Source organism: Tubulanus polymorphus, chromosome 3 (assembly GCF_964204645.1).
Source record: "Tubulanus polymorphus chromosome 3, tnTubPoly1.2, whole genome shotgun sequence".
NCBI classification, from domain to species: Eukaryota; Metazoa; Nemertea; class Palaeonemertea; order Tubulaniformes; family Tubulanidae; genus Tubulanus; species Tubulanus polymorphus.
This window is the reverse complement of record NC_134027.1, coordinates 13,582,127-13,605,342: the sequence shown is the minus strand read 5'-3', so window position 1 is coordinate 13,605,342 and position 23,216 is coordinate 13,582,127. Positions and strand designations below refer to the sequence as shown.

General features: G+C 30.1%; 1 protein-coding gene across 1 annotated transcript; it reads right to left on the bottom strand.

The window, feature by feature from the left end:
• Positions 1 to 488: 488 nt before the first annotated feature.
• Positions 489 to 6,795, bottom strand: LOC141902106 (uncharacterized). Its single transcript, XM_074789747.1, has 5 exons — positions 6,668 to 6,795; positions 5,159 to 6,544; positions 2,811 to 5,083; positions 1,143 to 2,624; positions 489 to 541 (listed from the first exon to the last, which is right to left on the bottom strand). The coding sequence occupies exons 1-5, from the start codon at positions 6,793 to 6,795 to the stop codon at positions 489 to 491; spliced, it is 5,322 nt and encodes a 1,773-aa protein (XP_074645848.1).
• Positions 6,796 to 23,216: the final 16,421 nt, after the last annotated feature.

Genomic DNA, 23,216 nt, shown 5'->3' with positions numbered 1-23,216 from the left:
ATTACTGAAACGCTGAATTTTATGTTAATCATCATTTCTTAATTCTACTGAATTTTTCAAGCAGTTGTAAAACGAGCAATGTATAATGAATAATAAATCATATAAGTGGTGCCATATTTGACGATAGTACGCTTTTAGAGCAAGATAAAAACGCTTTGCGTACGCGGGCCTGCACCAAAATTTAAGTTTATTTTTCTTACATCCAGCATTCAACAATTTTATTTCTGCTGGTTCGTCTAATAAAATTTTATGTTATTAAAATAAAGTACCTGTATTCATAGGTTTTTTAGTATTTCTGTCTTTTTTGCTGGAAGGTTTAGGAAATTTGGTTCGGCCTTGGTACTACACGTATGGGTTATTATATCTATGCGTGGTAATATTCTCAGGTGAATAAGCCGAATGGGGGTCCACAGAGCGAATCCCTACTGTTCTTTGCAAAAAAGGGATCACTTCAATCATTTCACGCCAAGACGTAAATTCGTATATCATCAATCAGTATATATTCTAATATCCGTTTCGTTTGTTCGATGACATAAGATTACTGAAAAATACAGAAATCATACCAACTTTCAGTAAACAATGATATAATTACATAACACATCAAACTAATAATTAAATTACACTTAAATAACAGCAATCTATTTTAGACCACTTTTGAAGTACATAATATAACAAGAATAAAAATACAAACATACCGTGATATTTGGCTCCATAAAAATCCCTACATTCTATATTAGACTCCGAAATTCTTAAAGGTCTATGAGCCATTTCCAGTTATAACTTGTCAGTACAAGCACCAGTATTCAAGTGACAAATAAATGCAGAAATGCAGAAATGGTCATATGACCAGAATTTACATAATACCTTGAATGAAACAAATTCTAAAGGCATAAAAGCTGTTCAAATACACACAAAAACCAGATAGAATATATTGAAATACTAAGCTTATGGCAAATATATGAATAGAAATTCACAATGAAAAAGTCAGATATCTCACATACAAATAATAGCCAACAGTACATAAATTGTCCGTACATACCCACCCCCATAATTGAGGGAACTCAATTATTCACATTTTTTTTCTTTTTCAATATCTGATTCCAAAATCATAGACAATTTATCAACAGATCGACGTATAGTACCCGCATTCGTCTTCACAGTGACAGAACGTACATAACCATTTTTAACCTCCCATCTACCAATCACACGTCCTAATTTCCATGAATTTCGAACGCAGCTGTCCACTACTAGCACTATATCTTCTACCATAACATTCCTTCGGTTTTTTACCCATTTACTACGTTCTTGAAGGGTCGGTAGATATTCGGAAACCCATCGTTTCCAAAATAAGTCGGCAATGTACTGTACTTGCCTCCAACGTCGTTTTGAGTAAACTTCATTCCAATCGAAAACACCAGGCGGAAAAGTTGATCCACGTTCTAGCAATAAGAGATGATTTGGTGTTAATGGTTCCAAATCATTGACATCATTATTTATAGTAGAAATCGGACGTCCATTCAGGATAGATTCTACCTCGCAAAACAGTGTACACAGACTTTCATCGTTGAGTTGAAGCCCTTGCTCCTTAATCAATGAGTACATAATTTTCCTTACAGAGCGAATAATCCGCTCCCACACACCTCCAAAATGACTGGCAGCAGGCGGATTCATCTCCCAGTTTACATCTTGTTGCAGCATCGTCTCATGGATTTTATCAGTGTTCCATTTCTTGATGCAGACTTGAAGCTCACGTTTGGCCCCTACAAAATTGGTCCCATTGTCCGATCGAATGTACTTCACTGATCCTCTTCTTGCTTTAAACCTTCTCAGTGCATTAATGCACGAGTCAGTATCAAGGGAATATGACATCTCGAGATGAACTGCCCGACTATTCAAACATGTAAATACAACTCCATACCTTTTGATTGTACCTCTTCCTCTTTTCACCTCTATAGGGCCAAAATAGTCAACTCCAGTATTTGTAAAGGCAGGTTGATCTGGTGTTAACCTCTCACTAGGTAAATCTGCCATCTTCTGTTCGCAAACTTTACCACGGTACCTCCGACACAAAACGCATGGACGGGTTACATTTTTAATTTTCTGAGTTGCTCCAAGAACCCAAAACCGTTTTCTCAAGTTAACCAAGACAGCATTCTTTCCCAAATGTCCAACAGCGATATGACTATGAATGATCATCAATTTCCCAATTCTTGTTTCTTTTGGTATCAATAAAGGATGTCTTACATCATAATCCAAATTCGCTCTTCTGAGTCGACCTCCGACACGTATCATTCCATTAACATCTAGTATGGGATCTAATTTAGAAATGGAACTGTTTCCTGGTACACATTTTCCTGCATTCAATGCTTCTAGTTCACGTCGAAAGTGTGAGTTCTGAAGATGCTTCACTATCGCCATTTCAGCACGATCCATCTCTTCTTTCGTAATTCGTTGTGATGTGTGGTTCATTGAGCCATGACCGATACGTGACCTCAAGTAATCTTTGACTCGTAGAAGCCAAGCGATACATTTGTTCAGTCTTGACCAACTCGAATGATAATCGTATATCTTCAAAACTGAATCTTCATCATTGGAAAGAATCGATGCCACAGTTTTCAGCTCTTCTTCATCATCAGGAAATGTGGTGACAAATTAATCAATTCTGGCCATTCAGATTCTGGTTTGTTGAGGAACGATGGACCATTTAACCAAAGGTCACTTCTTCCAGAACTAACATCTTTAAATGATAGTCCACGACTGGCTATATCTGCAGGATTCATTTTGCCCTCAATGTGTCTCCACTGTTCTACTTGAGTACATTCTCGGATCTGATTCACCCGATTTGCTACAAAAGTATCTTGCAGTGTCATTAGCTATATATCTCAAAACTGCAGTACTGTCAGTCCAGAAACAGACATCCGTTACATCATACTCCAGTTCTTTCAGAATCATATTATTCATCTTCACCGCCAAAGCAGCTGCAGTCAGTTCCAGTCTAGGAATAGTGATTTGCTTCAGTGGTGCGACACGACTTTTACCGAAAACCAAACTACTGTTGATGTTACCATTTTCATCTTCCAACCTCAGGTAAGATACTGTGCCATACCCAATTTCACTAGCGTCTCTAAAATGGTGTAGCTGACAGGATACTTCCTTACCAACAAACCCTTCTGGTTTGAAACATCTGGATACTTTCAACTTTTCTAGCAATGGTAGGTTCTTTTGCCATTCAGCCCATAATCTCTGATACTTTTCTGATATCACATCATCCCAACCGAGCTTATCTCTGCAGAGATCTTGTAACATTACCTTCGCTGATAGGATGAATGGAACTGCAATTCCAAGAGGATCATATACAGTACTGATCGTAGACAGGATGCCCCTGCGTGTATCGGATGACCTCCTCTCCACAATCCTATAACCAAATGTGTCATCCTCAACGTTCCAGTTTACTCCAAGGACTCGTTCAGTGGGTAGCTGGCCCAAATCTAAATCTACCTTTTGACAGGATTTTGCAACAGCATGTTCCAGCAAACCTTCTAATACTGCACGATCATTACTGACGAATCTGGTAAGGTTAAAGCCTCCTTCCGCGCATAATGACTTCAAACTCTTGACAAAATCCAATGTCTTGCCATCGTCTTTTCTCGACTTTAGGCAATCATCAACATAAAAGTTATTGAGTATCGTTTCCACAACTTCTCCGTTGTACAAATTCCGATTATCTTCAGCTGTTTGGCGTAATGCCCAATTAGAGCAGCTAGGCGACGATACTGCACCAAACAGGTGCACTAACATTCTATACGCTACTGGTTCCTGCGTGACATCACCATTGGGCCACCACAAATATCTCAGACAGTCAATATCATCAGGGTTCATCCTTACTTGGTAAAACATGGCCTCTATGTCAGCCATCAAAGCCACTTTGTCCTGACAAAATCTTATCAGAACCCCGATCAAGTTATTCGTCAGATCGGGTCCTTGCAACAATAAACCGTTCAACGAATAGCCAAAATACGTTGCAGGACAATTGAAGACGACTCTGACTTTTTCCGGCTTTTTCGGATAATAAACCCCATGATGAGGAATATACCATGTCCTGCCTTGATTGGCGTGTAACTGGTCATCAGGAACTTTCATTGCATAATCTTTATCTGTTAGATTATCCATGAAGACATTGTAATCTTTCCTCAGTTTATCATTCTTCAGAAGTTTACTTTTCAGACTTCCTAGTTGCCGGCTTGCCTGCTCAAAATTATTCGGTAACTGTATATTCTTGTTCCGCCATGGAAGAGGTAATTGATAATGGCCTTTCTCCATAGTTACTCCTTCTTCCATGATCTTCATAAACTTTCGATCCTCAATTGACCAGTTCTGTCTTTCGTCTATACAGCGTTCTGGAAAATCTAAGTTTATACTTTCTTGAACCATCTTTTCCAGCCTATCTACAGCAGAGCTAATCTTGTTTACCATATCACCTTCATGCCGCGTCAAATTCCACGGAATCCAACCTAGCCTAGTTCTTGTGGCATGTGGAGACCCAGGTGGGCCCGATCTAAACTCAAACGGAGTATACGCATCTGCAATATTTCCTCCAATTAGTAGACCAATATCCGCATCAACTGTAGGAATTTTGACATCAATCAGATGAGGCCATTTTCTTATATCTTCCTCAGTTGGTATTCTGTGTCTGGTTACTGGTAGTTTCTCCATAGAGTATATCACTGGTAGTGTTACAATATCCCCACCATACAGCTGCGTCACTTCAAGGTTATTCAGTAACTGTGAGTTTGATCTTCTAGTTGAAGTCACTGTATCCAGATTTAAGTCAACTTTTTTCCCAGATCCAGCCAATTTCTTCCTCAATGATTCGGTACAAAGGTTGACGCTGCTACCAGTGTCTAGAAATGCATAAGTGATGACCTCTTTCGTTCTACCGGACAAATTCACTTTGACAGGTATGATCGACATAGTGCAGAAACCATCATCTTCTAAAGTAACACCACACAGCTTCCTTTCAATTTCTCTGGTCTCTTGTGTGTTTGATGAATGGTCATCTTTGTTATATGGTGCTGGTTCCCTTCTTTAATCATCATCATGTAGTACTGTAGGATGAAACTTCCTGCATTTATCACAGATTAGCTTCACCCGGCAGAACCTTCTTTGGTGACCATTCCTCAGACATCCCCAACATAAACCGTTCTTCATCAAAAAGGAGATTCTTTCCTTATAAGGAATCTTCACCACCACCTGGCAGTCCGCCAAGATATGATCACTCTTGCAATATAAACAAGGTTTCATCAGTGCTAGATGTGTTTGTCTGCGGTTTTCATCAGTATTGGTATTAAAGAATGCAGATCTGTCATTTACAGTGATGGCTGATACAGTTTCTGGTCTCTTCATCGCTGGTTTCTGTTGCTTGATACCACTGGATACAGGAATCATCATCATTTCTTTTCCATAGGTCGGATCATTGGCTTTTCTAGATTCTTTCTTCACAAAGCTGACCAATGTGTTGAGTGAAACGAGATTTCCAGTTGCCTTTGTGGACTGGACTACTGATCTCCATCTTTCTTGCATATTATATGGCAGTTTACTCACAAGCTTCCGTATATTGTCAGGATACTCTAATAATTGCAATGCATTCACTTCTCTGACCGCGTTTTCTACCTCCATAAGAAACACTGAGAAATCATCCAAACTTCTGCAGTTGTCAGATTTTATCGTCGGCCAATTAACAGCTTTCTTGATGAATGCATTCGCTATTATTTCTGGATCACCATATCTCTCATCTAAATCTTTTAAAGCTGCCTCATAAGCCCTTGTAGAGTCGAGGTAACTGTAACCCCCAACAATCTTGTTTGGTGTTCCCGTTGTATACTGCTCCAAAAAATTAAGCCGTTCATCATCAGTATCAGTATTCGCCACGATACGGGACTTGAATTGGCGCAGAAAACGCCTAAATTCCAACGGGTTACCATCGAACTTCTTTATATCAATGGTCGGCTTCTTCATGTGCTTTACGATGGAATCCAGATCAGCTGATAATCTGAATTCTACATCATCATGCCGTGGTGCATCATTAGCACCTTTAGGATGCGGATTAAAAACGGCAGCACAAGGATTCAGAGACACCGCAGGCCTGGTAGTGTTGAGTATATCACATGACCCATGTTCAAGGAGATTAATAGCCTCACTTCTAGCATAGGTGACATCAATTTGAGTCTGCAATTCAAGAGCTTCTTCTTCCTGCTTCAATTGCAGTCGTCGCAGTTCCAGTGCCTGTTTCTTTTTCACCATGAGAAGTTGCACATTAAGTTCAGCTTTCTTCTGTTCTTCTTTCAACCGGGCTGCTGATATGGAACTGTGAGATGAGCGGGATTTTCTCGAACTTCGAGATTCCCTATCACTTCGTTTTACAGATGATAACTTGGATGACAGCTCTAACAGTCGTTTCTCTGTTTGACTCTTAGTATTTCGGAAGAAATCATCTTCTACGTGTGTAACCAACGCATGATTTCTTTTTTCTTCTTCAGACAGCAAACTAACATACACATCGTTAGCGTTCAAATAAGCATCATAATCATTGACTCATAATTGGTAGGCAGTTTGCAGTTTCCCGAAATCAGCGTCAGTATCTTCTAAAACCTTCTTTAAAACACTCGACCTTTTCTGTAGAATCTTCTGTAATCGATCTCTTTCTTTCAGCTTCAGATCTTTCTGGAATCCTAACCCTCTCTCAGTCAGCTTTCTATCTCGTCTGGGTTTGGTAGTAATATTGTCGCTCGACGCCATAGTACCGTATCACGTAATGATGTTCCTTGCAAAAAAGGGATCACTTCAATCATTTAACGCCAAGACGTAAATTCGTATATCATCAATCAGTATATATTCTAATATCCGTTTCGTTTGTTCGATGACATAAGATTACTGAAAAATACAGAAATCATACCAACTTTCAGTAAACAATGATATAATTACATAACACATCAAACTAATAATTAAATTACACTTAAATAACAGCAATCTATTTTAGACCACTTTTGAAGTACATAATATAACAAGAATAAAAATACAAACATACCGTGATATTTGGCTCAATAAAATCCCTATATAGAATGTATACATTCTATATTAGACTCCGAAATTCTTAAAGGTCTATGAGCCATTTCCAGTTATAACTTGTCAGTACAAGCACCAGTATTCAAGTGACAAATAAATGCAGAAATGCAGAAATGGTCATATGACCAGAATTTACATAATACCATGAATGAAACAAATTCTAAAGGCCTAAAAGCTGTTCAAATACACACAAAAACCAGATAGAATATATTGAAATACAAAGCTTATGGCAAATATATGAATAGAAATTCACAATGAAAAAGTCAGATATCTCACATACAAATAATAGCCAACAGTACATAAATTGTCCGTACATCTACAAAGCTGTAAGGTTAAAACTCACGCAGAATCATATGTGATCATTTTCGTTTAAACAGTTGTTGTTTTAATGGGAATTCCTCTGTTGAATTTATCACATGTAACACTACCGATCGGCGATACGACTTTTGCTTAAATATTGCCCTTTCTTCACAGAGAAAATGGTTGTCACCGCTCGAACGCCACGGTTGTACATGTACCTAAATAAGTTTCTATTCTATGGTATAAGTAGTACCGGTGATCATCGCCGAAGGCCGTTACCGCAGTCCGCTAAATACTACGTCCGTTACCGTAGTCCGTCTAACTAGATTTTTTTACGAATACGTAACGAAATTTCTCATTAAATCGATCAAATAATCAATTGTCTTTAGAATATGTAAGATTTACATAGATTCAGCGTATTTAAGAATAAATTCAATGATTCAGCGAAATTAATATAATAATCAGCGGTTCAGCGGTTCAGCGATTCAGTGATTCAGCGAAGTTCGAACACCCGGTAAAAATCCCCTCTAGGTAAATATCCCCCAAATTTGATAACAGCAAAATTTAACAAAATAAAACACAACAAATTCTGATTTTGAAAAACTTTAATCGTTTCAAAAATTTCAAATTTTCCGTGTTGTTTTTCCCAATATTCATCTTGAATAATCTGTGACTTTTACTAAGTTGCGTACATATAAGATGACATAATTCTGTGACTTTTAGCAAGCAACATGCATAAAAAATGATATTATCAGACGTATTTTTTATTTTGAAGAAATCTTCTTTAAAAGTATTAGTTAAATATGTATGTACCATGTAACATGAACATTTCATCCAATTCCAAATTGGCTACGTATTTCAGCCTAGATTTCATACTTTTTGAGATGATTTGATATTGTTTTAACAATCAAGAGAAATCCCTCAAGAAATTCATCGAAAGTTAATTTCAGTAGTAGACGCGGGGAATATATGTAAAGAAACGTTTCGCCTAAAAAATTGAAGTCATATTGTTTTTCTAATATTACACATGTGCATGATCAGGCCTCGTGACAGATAGGCTACTACTCAACGGTGAAAGCCCTAAAATTCTGCTGACCTGTATTAAACGCGGACAGCAATTTATTGTGTGTATCAATAAAATACATAGTAGTAGTATAGCTATAAGGGGGTTCTGGCACAGGCAAACTTTTAGCCAAATTGACAAACTTTTAGGCAAACTTGGCAAACATTTATGCAAATTGTGCAAACTTTTTATGCAAATCCGGCAAAGTTTTTGGCAAACATTTAGGTGAATCCGGCAAAGTTTTCGACAAATCTGGCAAACGTTTAGGCAAGGTGACATGTGATTTCGGCAAACATTGGGTGATGTCGGCAAACTTTCCGGGAAACTCGGACAAGAAACGGTTGGTTATGTGAGGTGACAAAATTTGTATTGCTTTTTAGTGTTTTCGTGGCAAAATTTCTTTAGACTGGGGTAGAAATGTTTGTTCTGGAGTCAGATGTGACGTAATTTCAGGGTGTATTGGGGAGCTGTCTTTATCATTATCATCATAATGATAGGGGTAAGGGATTGTAATGGAAGTGTTGATAAAACAATGTATAAAAAGTAATAATAATAATTGATTAGTTATTGAGAGTGTGAATTTAAGGAGGGGGAAAAAGATGTATAATGAGGGTTATCTATGAAATATGGTAGCATAGCGGTGATTTGTGTGTAATGAAGTTAAAGGTTAACGGGTTGAATATAATTATCTGAATGTATGAATTGTAATTGTGCTGAGTAAGGTGCGTCCGGTGGTAATTTGAGAGGGTAATGATTTGAATATAATGATTGGAATGAATTACTTTGATAAATTGATATCGTGATGAGAAACTGTATTTTCTCACGGTATAGCATCTTTTTAAGTAGGCCTACAGGTGTCTCCTTCGATGGTATTGATATGAGATGCGTATTTCTACTATCTTTTATTTGTATCCGTAATTGATTATTATGGTCTCATTATCGTATTGTTCACCTTCGGTTCGGAGAGTACGATTGGTGGTCACCTGAATTTTATTTTCAAAATTATGATACAGGGCGCATTGTATGTTTCTGGATAATGCGACGATCAGCTGAATTGTGGTGGGTATGACAAAAGCTTTGATGATAGTCCCTGTAATAAAACTGAGGTTGGGAAATTCTTCTGCCCCCGTAACGGAGGGAAGGGATAACATCGATCACGTTTCAAGAATCGGTGGGATCTCATCACGTGGTGAGGGTAAACCAATGAAATGTGTTCGCGCATTTTTGGAGAGTATTTTGATTGGATTACGGGATGATTTCTTCATTCCATTGTTGTGGGGGTTTATTTATTGTACATCAGAAACAATGAACATATTTTACAATTAGTAAAAACATATGCTAATATATAAAAAGATAAATGCAAAGAAGACCAAAATTATTGTGCCTTCTGTAATGAATGTATAGCAAAGACTAATTGGTCAAAACATTATAAATTAAAAACCAAAGGTGGAAATGATTCAGCCCATGCAATACAGGTATTTAAATCTTGGTGTGAAAAATGTAAAGAATATGTAATATATGATAAACAATTGAATCATAGATACTCAATTAAACATATTGGTACAGATAATGTAATAGAAAATCCAAAAGTTATTTACCCGAAATTTAATAAAATGAATATATCAGATTATCGGTGGTACAGAAAAACATTTATAGATTATTTCTCGAGTAATGATATAGTTACCGTATTGAAAAAGTTAGATAACTTTAAACCAAATGTAACTTATGCAATGAACTTATTTGAACTTAAATATCATGATTTTAGAGAATTTTTAAATAAACATCCATCTAAAACTGAAATCGAAAATTATATTCCAAAAATATTTTCAAGAGCAACATTCGATAAATATAAACTCGGGAATCATTTAGGAACTATACCAATATCAATGAAAAGGAGTATATTGTTAGAATATAATAAGCTTAAAGAAAAATATGAAATTGAAAAAGATTAATTTTTTATTTACATATTGATGTACGAGTGTACGAATGGTACGAATGGTACGAACTGTACTAGTGTACGAGTGTACGATTTAATAATATATATATTTCACTTTTAAACATGCGAATGGTACGAATGATACGAATATAAATATATAATATTTGTATTCTATATTAAATTTAACATAATATATATATTTTATTAAGATAATATCTAAATATAGTATAAAATTAATAAAATTGATAAAATAAAACTCGTACTGTTTTTTAAATAAAAAACATAAGTAATAGGAAGATGTGGGTTTCAGATCAGAGGGCGAGAGGGCGAGACACCACTCATCACCACAAGTAATTTTTTTTCCTAATAAATGGGAGATAGAAAAGCATTCTTAGCAACAATAAATAACAGAATTAAACCAGCAAAAAAACAATTTGAAATAAAAAAGTTAGTTGATGTTACAAAAGAAATTGAACATAAAATATTGAAATTAGAAAAGATAAAAACTAAATATGGAGAGAAAGTATCAGCGAATTTAAGCTACTGTAATGTTAGTACATCGCGACAATTTAAAGTGTTTTTACCTGATAAATGGGTTTCATTGAGTACAGAAGAATTAAAAGATTTAGAAGGATTTAAAATAATCTATCATGGGAAAAATGAAGACGGTCATCATGATTTAGAAATTGTTGATTAAATAAAAAATATAAATAATGAATATCTAGAATCCAAAATGACCTTAGTCGTTTTACAAACAACTACAATCATACAGTCAAACATCTGTTACATGTTATTATAAGAGAGTGCTTCATTTGAATATTGATCGATCAAACAGGTGTTGCAATTCAACGTTGTTGTTATAGCAGTTAAATAACGCAGTACATACAACACACACAGGACAGGAGGATAGTCATTCTCTCTCGTGATTAAAAGGAATATTTCAATGTTTTTACGGTAAGTTTTAGCAAAATTGCCCTATCCTCGACCTACAGAGTTTTCAGGGGATAAGCATCCCGTTATTGAAAGGCGCCACGGGACGCTTATCCCCCGTCATTTCTACTTACACCCCCGCGACCCACGTGAACCGGGATCTCCTTCAATGATTGGCAGAAATCACATTATATTAAAGGCGCCTAATGTAATTTCTACCAATCTCGAAATTCGAAACCGAAAGAGAAACCCGGAGAGTGGACGAAGGTGCATTTTCAAAATGCCTCTGCTGGCCAATGCTACTCCAGCGTTGGAATGAATTGCCTTATATACTTAGCTAAAACACCTATGTAAATGTTGCTGGTGTTTACTAAAGAAATATGTGAAATTTGAAATTATAAATTATTCTGAATGAAAAGAATATAGGAATGAAAACTGATAAATGAATTATGGATTTTTAACTTAATTATGATATAATTTTTAATCAAATTAGTAATCAATTACCATGTTAACTGATTAACAAATTCAAATTCAAATATTCATTTTAGCATCACACCCAGTGCTGCCATCTTTCAATTTAAGAAAAAACTAATAATAAGAAACGACTGTAATACAATATTCAAGTAAAAACTTCAAATTAAAAAAACAAGATAAATTAATAAAAATAATGAATATCTAGAATCCGAAATGACATATCTGGACAATTTAATTGCTCCGCATAGATAGACAAAAGTAGTCAGATATTCAATTATTTTTTTTGTTTTTTTTCTAGAATATTAATCCATTTTTTTATTATCAATTTTGGAATTTCAGAAGTATTTTCATTTTTGATAGCAGTTGTTCCAGAATTATTAATATCATGAATTTTATTTGATTTCTTATACCAATTACACCCAATCAAAATGAATACAATTACAAATCCAACTGTAAAATATAGACATTTATCAAATATTCTATCATTAGAAGGAGTAGAAATAACAATATTTTCACCATTTTCATTAACATTTTTATTACTTATTTTTTCTTTTACAGCTTTTTTATATTCTTGTGATTTAATTCCTAATTGCCGAGACCATTCAATTTGTTTCTGTGATCTCGGTTTTTTCTTCACTTCTTCCACCTCGTTCATTTATTATAGAAATATTTTTACTTTCAATATTTGAAAATGTTATAACTCCAGTTGATAATAATGTCATAAATCCACCTAATTGAAATGATAAATATCCAATCCATTTATTTAATTCAGTCATAACTAAATAACCATTTTTTAATCGGAATATAATCTATTTTCATCTTCAATTGGTAGTATATAATTACATAATTTACTATAACCTTTTACTACATTTTCTGATATCGCGTCATTAATTCTAGCTGTTCTCGCGGTTTCATAAATCTTAAATAATCTAAAAATTTCATCTGATTTCATTGTATCTAATTCATTATAAGTTGAATTTTTACCGATAAAATTTTTACATTTTCCAGATGCTATTAATATTTCTAATTGATGTTTACAATAAAGATAATATTCATAATTATTATTTGTTGTAACATTATTTAAAGCACCATCATCTGGAATTAATTTGTTTTCTGTTATTCCTAAATCATCTAAAGTTTTTTCAATTGGAACATCACCATTTTTAGATTTTATTTTCTCTTCACCTACCATTTATATAACAAAAACATTAGTTGTGATGTTGCAACTAGAATTCAACTAGAACGTAACTAGAATTCAACTAGATTAACAAGCTAGTTGAAATATTGTTGTTTTTATTTATTTCTTGTTAAATCTAGTTGATTTTTGTTCCAACTACTAACAACTAGAATTCAACTAGAATGTAACTAGAATTAAACTAGATTAACAAGCTAGTTAAAATATTGTTAAATCTAGTTGATTTTTGTTCCAAATACCAATAACTAGAATTAAACTAGAATATAACTAAAAAATATACTAGATTAACAAGCTAGTTGAATTTAAACAAATTCATATTTAAATGGGCGTTGTAATCTAAATAGTAATTTTGATCTTTTAATATTTTTCAATTTATCCATATATTCATTATGTAAATCATGTGGAATAATATCATTTTCCTCAAGTGCATTTTTCATCGATTTTCTATCTTTATTGTAGAATAAAACTAGAATTCTCCCTAAAGTCTTTAACAATTGAATTATATTTTTGATTTAAAACCCATGTTGTTATCCCAAAATGTCTGCCAGAAAAAGCTAAATAGCATAACTCACTCTCTCTAATTTTTGAATCATGTAAATGTGCACAATCATCTATAATGAATAATGTATTTGATCCTTTATAAATATCTATTGCTATTTTAATACAATTATCTAAATTTTCTTTTACTGTTTTAGGATCTAATATAATAGATTTATTATTTCTAGTATTATTTCTATCATAAGTTTGATTAAATTCATATGTTGGACAAAATAATACTATATTATCAAAATAGTTTTTATAAAGTTTCTAATAAATTTAATATAAAATAAGTTTTTCCACAATTTGTTACACCAGAAGTTAACATATTATGAGGCTCAAATATAAATAATTCCTTATTCATTTATATATTTTTAATGTTACTTGATAATATCCATTCATTGAATTTATCTGGCCATCCAACCCAGTTTACTAAAGAATATTTTTTTCTTTTAATAGTTTTTGCTTTTAATACTTTTTCAATTTTATATTCTTGTTCTAGATTTTCAGTAGTTAAACTTAATTCTTCTTCGTAAAAGTAGCCATCAACTTCTTCACCATCTAAATCTTCTAATTTATAGACATATGGTTTTGTTGTTATTACCTTTTTTATTTCATATATTTCCCTAGTAAAATTTATCGATCGTATCCTTTGTCAAATATCTTTTTATACTTAGAAATTCTAACATTTTGACCAACTTTAAATTTAGGTTCACCAAAATCATCTACAAGAAATGCTCCATATAAATTATTCCAAACAATTTCAGCATTTTCAGGTTTTCTAGCATCAATAGGTTTCATTCCAATAGAAGAATGATAAGAATTATTATATCCTTCTATCAATTTTGGTAGAACATCAATCCATTTAAAAGTATTATTTGCTGTAAAATATTTCCGCATTCTTGTTCTTAATGTTCTATTAAATCGTTCAACAACTGCTGCTTTTTTATCCGATTTTGTTGAAAAATATTTAATATTATGATTATCTAAGAGTTCATGAACAAGTGAATTATCAAATTCTTTTCCATCATCAAATTGTATTTTTTCTGGTTTTAGTTTATCATCCGAATGATATTTTCTTAAAACATTTGATGTTTGCACAGCATCTTTTCTATAAAGTGGGAAACTCCATACATAACGACTAAAAATATCAATTATATTCAATAACCACCAATAATCATCATTATCTTTCTTAACATTTTTCATATCATTTAAATCTCCTTGCCACTGTTGATCTACATAACTTACCATAGTTTTACGAGTTTTACATTTTCTAACAATTTGTTTATGTGTTGTATATGTTAGTTGTTCTAACATAAATTCATTTATATCTTTATATTCAACTAAATTTTGTGGGATTATCTTATCTAATTTATCTTGTTTTACTTGACGCCATATATTTTTGGTAGAAGAATAAGCAACCGAACTCTCAGGGTTGTAATATAAATTTCTTAAATATTGTTCTTTAGTATTAGGAGTTTTTTTACCACCCATTTATATATCCTTAATTTTAACTTTATATTTCTAATATTGAATACTATCTAATTGTGAATTTACAATATTTAATTGTGCGTCAGATATAATATAAATGTGCATTTTGAAATTTCTGTCTCCTCTTTTCTTTGTCATGAATAATTGTATTCCATCTTTAGTGTTCTGTAGTTTTTTTCCAGAACCATGTAATGAATTATCCTCTGTTGTTCTAAAATCTAACCATAATGCATATTTATTACCGGTATAATAATCAATTTGATTAATATTACAATTTTCAAATTATTTTACTTTTTCATTCATAAAATGTTTTCTAATTTCTGGCCACTGATCTATCATTCTCATTCCTTGACAAAATATTTTATTTGCTATTCCTTCGATAGTTATTTCTACTTTTGTTATTTCAGGATTATATTAACTATCAACATTTATTGCGCCATTAGAATATGTTGCAATAGTAAAAAATATTAATATACCTTTAATAGGTCTTCTTGGGAAGTTAATATTCTCATTAATTATTTCATCATTTGCATTAATAGTTACAGTTTTAAATTTATCAATATAATCATATAATAATGAAAATCCTTGATTGTATTGAGTTTGAATTGTGTAAGCAATATTTTCATTAGTTACTGTATCATATTCTAAGCATATATTCGATAATTTATATCCCATATCTTCAACAACGCTAGATAATACAATTTCATTTACAGGAGCAAATGTTATCTGAAATATAATATCTTCTTGAATTACATATTTATATAAAGGTGCATTATTATTTATAATTTCAAAGTCTAATGGAATTTTATATTTGCTTCCATAAATCTTTTTTATCGAATTATCTACAGCATTAGTTACTACTGCATTATTGGCTTCAGATCTTAATTTATTATGGTTTTCCGATTGAATACCCTGAAATATCATATTATTTCTATTTTCTTTAGTTAACCATAAATCTTTATAATGCATAAATAAATTATAATCATCTAATGAGAAAACTGTTTCTGGACCAATCTTTATAGTTAATTTTTTAATCAAATATCTCCCAACATTATCAACAACATAATTATTATCATGACCAATTACTTTTATATCAGTCGATAAATAAATACTATTTGGAACATAAAAAGTATTTTGTGTTAATCTAGGAATTCTAACATATAAAGTTTTATCGGGATTAATATTTGAAGGATTATGTGTAATTATATGATGTGATCTTTCTGCTTTAATAGCATTAGATATTCTAGAAATCTTAGAAGGCCTTATATAACACCCACTCATTTATTTAACAAAAAATTAATTATTTATTTTTTATTATTTTTTCTTGATATCTTTTTGATATCATATTCACTAACCCAAAAATACTAGCACTTACAACTGTAATTAAAAATAAAGTAATATGTTCAGCAGCAAAGTTAAGAATATTTCCAGCAGATTTTAATATAAAACCAACAATTGATGCAATAATTCCTGGTAAAGCTGCAGCAGATTTTTTAGATAGTTTCCATAAATATTTTGCTAATTTCTTTAAACCATCTTTAACTTTATCTTGTATAGAATTATTACCTGGGGGTTTATCTGGTTTATTTGGAGTAGGAGTAGATTTTAAAGCATTTGATATTGCTAAACCAATAGTTGTAAATAACAGAGTTACAGCTGTTAGAATTGAAAGAATTGTTATTCCTTCTAATTTAAATAATAACTTTATTCTATCTTTTAATGATATTTCAGAATTTGGTTTTATCAACAAATCTTTAAAAATAACTTTTAATCTATTAATATTATCATCATATGATTTTAACAATAATTTAATTTTTTCTTTTTGTAATTCTATGTTATATTCTAAATCATCTTTTTCTTTTTCTAAACGTAATTCTTTTTGCCTATATTCTATTTCGTCAATTACTTGATGATCTAAATCAGACTTTAATTGTTCTATTTCTTTATTTTTATCAGTTAATTCTTTTTCTAAAGTTCTAATTTTAAAATCTCTTATACTTTTATCATGCGCAATTTAATCAGATGCAAGTCTTATACTTTTAATTTCTCTAATTGCTTCAACAGAAAATATATTATTTAAATCTTCTAATTCTTGATCTGTTGCATCAATTAATCCATTCGGTAAAAGTTTTTCAATTGGAACTTTATTTGATTTAAGTTTACTAGTTTTGGAAGTTATATTCTTTTCAGAAGTTGTTTCTGTTTCTGATTTATTTTTGATTGTTTCAAATAATTCATTAATTCTTTGTTTAAATACGTCTATATTATCATCTCTTTCTTTTTGCGTAACATCAGTTATTTCATTACTATTACTTATTCTCTTAATTCTATCTGGATCTAAATTACTCAAAGTTGATTTTGATAATATTTTATTTTTATTATTTTTATAAGTGATATCAATATAATAATCACCTTTCAAATGATAATACCATTTACCATTATCTAAAAATTTTAATTGAACTACTAAAGGCCCAACGTCTTCATCATTTATATTAAGTTTAGAATTTTCAATTAAATGTTCTAATTTACGTATTTTGTTTAAATTATCTAAATCTTGTTTTACTAAATCTGAGTCTCAATTTTCAGGATTTAATTGTGATTCTGCGTTTTTAATATAATCAGGCATATTTAAATTATTATTATATTGTGGCTCATTACCGTCATTAAAACTTGTTTCACTAAAATCAGGTTGTTGTTCATCAGTTATACCAGGTTCATCTAAAGGATCCATTCCAATATCTTCTCCACCTTCTACATCCATTTATATAATAAAAAAATTAAAATTTGAAATATAATATTCCTCCTATAACAATTCCTATACAAGTTAAAGCTAATCAATTAATTAATTTTTTCTTTATTACTTTTTATATTTAATTTTGAACTTATACCAGTTAAAACACTTGAACTTAATCCTAACACACCAATTGATATAGCTAAAGGTGTTAATGGACTGAATATTGCTAGAAATGTTATTACAGAACTAATTGTAACCGAACCACTAATAATAAGATAATATATAATTTTACTTTTTAAATATTTTTTCTTTTTAACTTTTAAATCATTTTCAAATTCTAATATTTGTTTTTCTAAATATATTTTTAATTTAGTTTTATTTATATCATGAGGAATAATATCAATACTATCAACTTTAACTTCGATTTATTTAGAAAAAAAATTACTACTTAGTAAATCTATATGACAATAACTGTTTCACCTAAAATCCATATTATTTCATATTTCTGTTGTTCTTTACTCGGGGTATAATAATCTGATAATTTAGGTTTGTATAGATGTAATTTTTCTTTATTGGTTACCGCGTTACATAAACTCATTGCATCATCGACTGACTGAAAATCTCTATGTGAAATCTTCTGATCATATAATTCCTTGTTAATATAATCCATATAGTTTTGCCTCTTTTCTCTATATTCTTCTGCTGCTTTATTATATTTCTCTAATGCTAAATTATGTCTTCTTTGTTCTCCTAATGAACTATCTTTATCAATATGCTTAAATAAATAACCGCCACCAGTAAATGCTAAAGCGTTAAGAATTGCCGATCCTATAATAGTTATAATTGCAGAAGCCATTTATTTAGTAAAATAATTACGCATTTATATGGGAGGAATATATTTTTGTTTTTCCAAATAATCAATAGTTAAATTAGATAAAGTAATTGCTAATGTTAATTTTAAAATATCATTTATATCAAATCTATCAACATTAACACTTCCCTTTCAAATACTTTTTTTAATACCATTGAATAACCAACAGTTCCAACTGATAGTAAGGCGCCATTATATAATCCAGTTATTATCCACTTATTATCACTCATTTATTAATCAAAAAAATTACTATCTTCAAAATATTTAGTCAACTTATTTATGATTAATTTAACAATTAATTTAATTTTTGTGCCTTTTATCATCAAATGGATTTAAACTAGTTTTTTCAACTTCATTAATGTACATCTCGTGATCTTCTGATCTTAAACAATTCATTTTATGTTTCATTACAATTGATTTATATAAACACTTTATATAATCTTGAAATTCTATATGTTTATCAACCACATGTTTTGTTATTCCTTTTAACTTTTTAGCTTCATGATCTTTTGTTCTATAACTATACATTTTACTTCTTATCCCAACAAATTCAATCATTTCATCACCCCCTAATTCATCTTTAAATTTACCAGGAATCTTTTTATTATCATTGCTAAATAGTTCATGATCTTTGGGATAATTGCTAAAATCAAAATGATGTTTTAATGTTTTTAAGTCTTTTGTTATGTCATTTGTCTTGATTTTTAGTATGTACGCGTCAGTATTGACTGCTATTAATGGAAATCCACGGTTAAATGTACAATCTTCAGTTGATAAATCATAAACATAATCTGTTGGGTTATATATTTCAAATAAATCTTTAACTTCTTCTGTTAACTCATTTTCTACATGGCTTAAATTAAAGCAATTTGGTTTAGATTTAATCAATCCAATATTCATATTAAAACCTAATGAATTGCATAATATATTTAATCCTGATATAGCAACTTTTCCTTTTTGAGCTAAAGATATTGTTTTGCGGTTTTTGAAACTTTTAGTACCATCTGCTGCGTAGAATCCAATGAAGAACCATTTTCTTAAATTATTTTTTACATTTAATACATAATCTGGAACTATCTTTTCTTTAGTTGAAGTATTACTTTTCACTATTGCATGAATATAGATTTCGTCATTATATTTTATAGCAAAATCTTTAGGATTATTCACATGTATTCTATAACATTGCGATGATTTCATAACATCTATGATTTTGAATGTTTTATGTGAATAAACTTCTTCACAGAATTTCTTTATTCTTTCTAATAATTTCAAATCTTGATTGCATAAATACCAGCAATATTGAGTGCGATTAACATAATTATACACACCTGCTGAACCATCACCCATAAAAAATCCTATGATAAAATATTCTTTTTCTTCTAATGTTTCGGGTTCTATATTATAAATATTATCAATTATTTCATCAAATGACATATGATTCATTCTTTGGAAAAATCTTTTATGTAATAATTCATCTCCAATTTTTATATCAGTTGGTTTTATTTCATCGCCATTTCGTTTAATTAAACTATGATCTTCTGTAACATCTACTAACCCTAATTTAGTTCTAACTCTATAGATTTTCTTATTTGTTTTATGTCTAATAATATTCTTTAATTTTTTCCATCCATTTCTTGTCCAAACATCCATTAATCCATTTATTTGTATCAATTCTTTTTCACCATATGAAATATAACGTTCATTTTGTTTTGGAATTATTTCTGAAATTCTTCTTATTAATATTTTATCATTACATTTTAATAATATTGGGGTGTCAGCTGTTACAGAATCAAAATATAATATTTCAATATGCTTTTCCCCAAAAAGTGGTTGTAAAACATTATAATAAAAATCATACATTAATAATTTTGATACTTCTAAAACAGTTGAACCAATGAATATAGGTTTATTACATTTCTTTGACGTTCTTTTCAATTTAACTGCTGTTAAATAATCTTCAAATTTTTTATTTCCTAAATGTCTAGGACTTGATTGTAGGTGTCTTAATCTTTCAGAATTATCTACTAATTCAATATCATTTCTATTTCTAATATTTTCACATGTTTTACCATAAAAACTATTATTCATTAATTTGAAGAAATCTTTTTCAAAATCTGTTTTTGATATTGTTCTCTGTTGAGTATTGAAATCTATATATTTTTCTAACCACTTCGATTGATTAAATTCAATATATCTATGTACTTTCTTTAATTTCATTCCTTGTTTTAGATAAAATTTTAACATTCTATAATGAACAATATAATTGTATTTATTATTTTGAGTAAGTATTAATTTTTCTGTAAAAACATGATCTTTCGGTTTTATTTTCTTCTGGTATTCACTTAAATAACTATCATCTACAGTTAAATGTTCTGGACAATAAGGTAAGTTTCTTGTTTTAAACTTTATATTTTCAGGATATTCTAAAACAACTACAAAGAAATAACCAATTGGTGCTTCATCTTCTAAACTCATAGTTGCGCTTTCCCAATTAGTTTTATCATCATTTTCAACTTCTGTTAATATAAAATTTTTATACGGTTGAGGTTGCATCATTGCCCAGCTATATAAATTATTGGCGTCAATATATAATAATTTATATTCATCATTTGCTTTAAAATACCCCATAACATCTCCCATAACACCACTAATTCCACCTCTAATTGATTTTTCAAATAATAAAACCATATCTGGTTCTTTTAATAAATCTAATTCTACATTTGTATATTTTAAACCACATTGCCAGGTTAAACCAGGACTTGAATAACAATAACAAGGATCAACATTAAAATGATTCAAATTAACTTCTCCAAATTTTTCAAATATGTCAGCCAATATCATAACATCTGATTTTAAATATAAATCAACTAATTCACCATGATTTTTCATCTTAAAATGGTTCCAAATATTTAATGTTCTATTAAACACTTCGTCACATACTCCTCTTTTAATTGATCATAAAATTGATCTTTTAATAATTCTGTTACATTAAAATCATTGTGTGTTTTATAAAATGAATAAGGAATTGCGCCTTTATATCTCAATAATTTAAAATCTTGTTCATTTGGATAATAATATGGAGTTATAACAAAATCATTATCAACTAAACTTTTTGATAAATTATCTAATGAACTTGCTAGAAATCTATAAGAATCTAAAAATCTAATGCAACCAAATTGAAATGAAATATAATTTTCAGATGTTTTAGCTAATAGTTTAAAATCATATTTTCTTGCATTTACACCATTCATAGCATTATATTCTTCTATTTCTTGATTAATTGCGCCCAATTTTCCCGATAATTGTTTTATAAATAGATGGGTATCATAGCCTGATAAATTATGAAATAATATTGGTACGAAATTTACTTTTTTAGCTTGTAAATTACAATCTTCATGAGCAGCTCCACGATATTTTGAATTTAAATGATCATGATCTCTAACTTTTTTATCAAATGAATAAAAACGTTTTTCACAATAACAACAGTGAGTTGCATAATTAAAATCAATTTCATCTTCTTTTGTCATAACTATTCTTTTATTTTATCAGTTAATTCTTTATTCAACGATTCAAAATCCCCATAAATTACAAATGGAACAATATTCTTAAATATATGATTAGTAAATTTCAATTTATAATCTTTTTCTGTTGGCATTATTAATTTACAAAAATCTTTATTATCACATAATTCTTTATGTTTTAATAATGTATTCTCAGTCATAAATTTAGATAAACATTTTCTACATAGATAAATTTTACGATGATGATCACTTTCTGTTCTAAAGAATAAATCAATTTGTTTTAACCACATATAATGTTCATTTTCATCTTTTTTATAATATAACAAATCTATAGCATTTTCATCATCATAATATTCTGTTAAATATAAAGCTTCCAATGTATAATCTTTAATATTTTCACCTTTTGTCTTTGGTAATTGCATTAATTCAAATACATTTATTTTTAAATTATTAACTTTTTCTATTTTAGGAATCATTTTTATAGTTACTGGATATTGATCAATTTTATATAATGTTTCATATTTCCGATAATCTGTTATTCTACAAACATTTTCCTGTGTTGGATGTAAGCAACTAATAATTGACCATAGAAAACATTTATTATCTTCATTTTGAATATTTATTACTGCTTTTGTTGTAAATGTTAATTTAATATAAGATGATGCTTTAATATCCTTTTCTGTTGTAAGTTTGAATCATTTTTAAACATTTTATTACTTTTTGATGTTTTATTTCTTTTTTGTATTATAAACATTTAAATCTAAATATATAATTTCATTCAATGTTAAGCCAGAACCCTCAAAATATCTTTCTTCAATATGACGTTTAAATTCATTAAATATTTTTTCTAACTTCTCTTTTATTTGTGTTTTTGAAATTATTTCTTCAGAGTGTGTTTGAATATTATAATTCATTTTTTCTTCTGACTTTATAAAACTTACTTTCCCAGAGATACTAATTTTTGGATATTCAACATCTGTTATCAAATCTAGTATTTTTTCTATTATTTCATTAAATGTACTATAATCTTCTATTGTTGTAC

Coding starts and splice junctions, on each gene's coding strand:
- LOC141902106 (XM_074789747.1), bottom strand. CDS start 6,795: ATGGCGTCGAGCGACAATATTACTACCAAACCCAGACGAGATAGAAAG. Junction 6,545..6,667: donor CAGAAGATTCTACAGAAAAG/GTCGAGTGTTTT, acceptor TGTGTATGTTAG/TTTGCTGTCTGAAGAAGAAA. Junction 2,625..2,810: donor AGATCCGAGAATGTACTCAA/GTAGAACAGTGG, acceptor CTGATGATGAAG/AAGAGCTGAAAACTGTGGCA.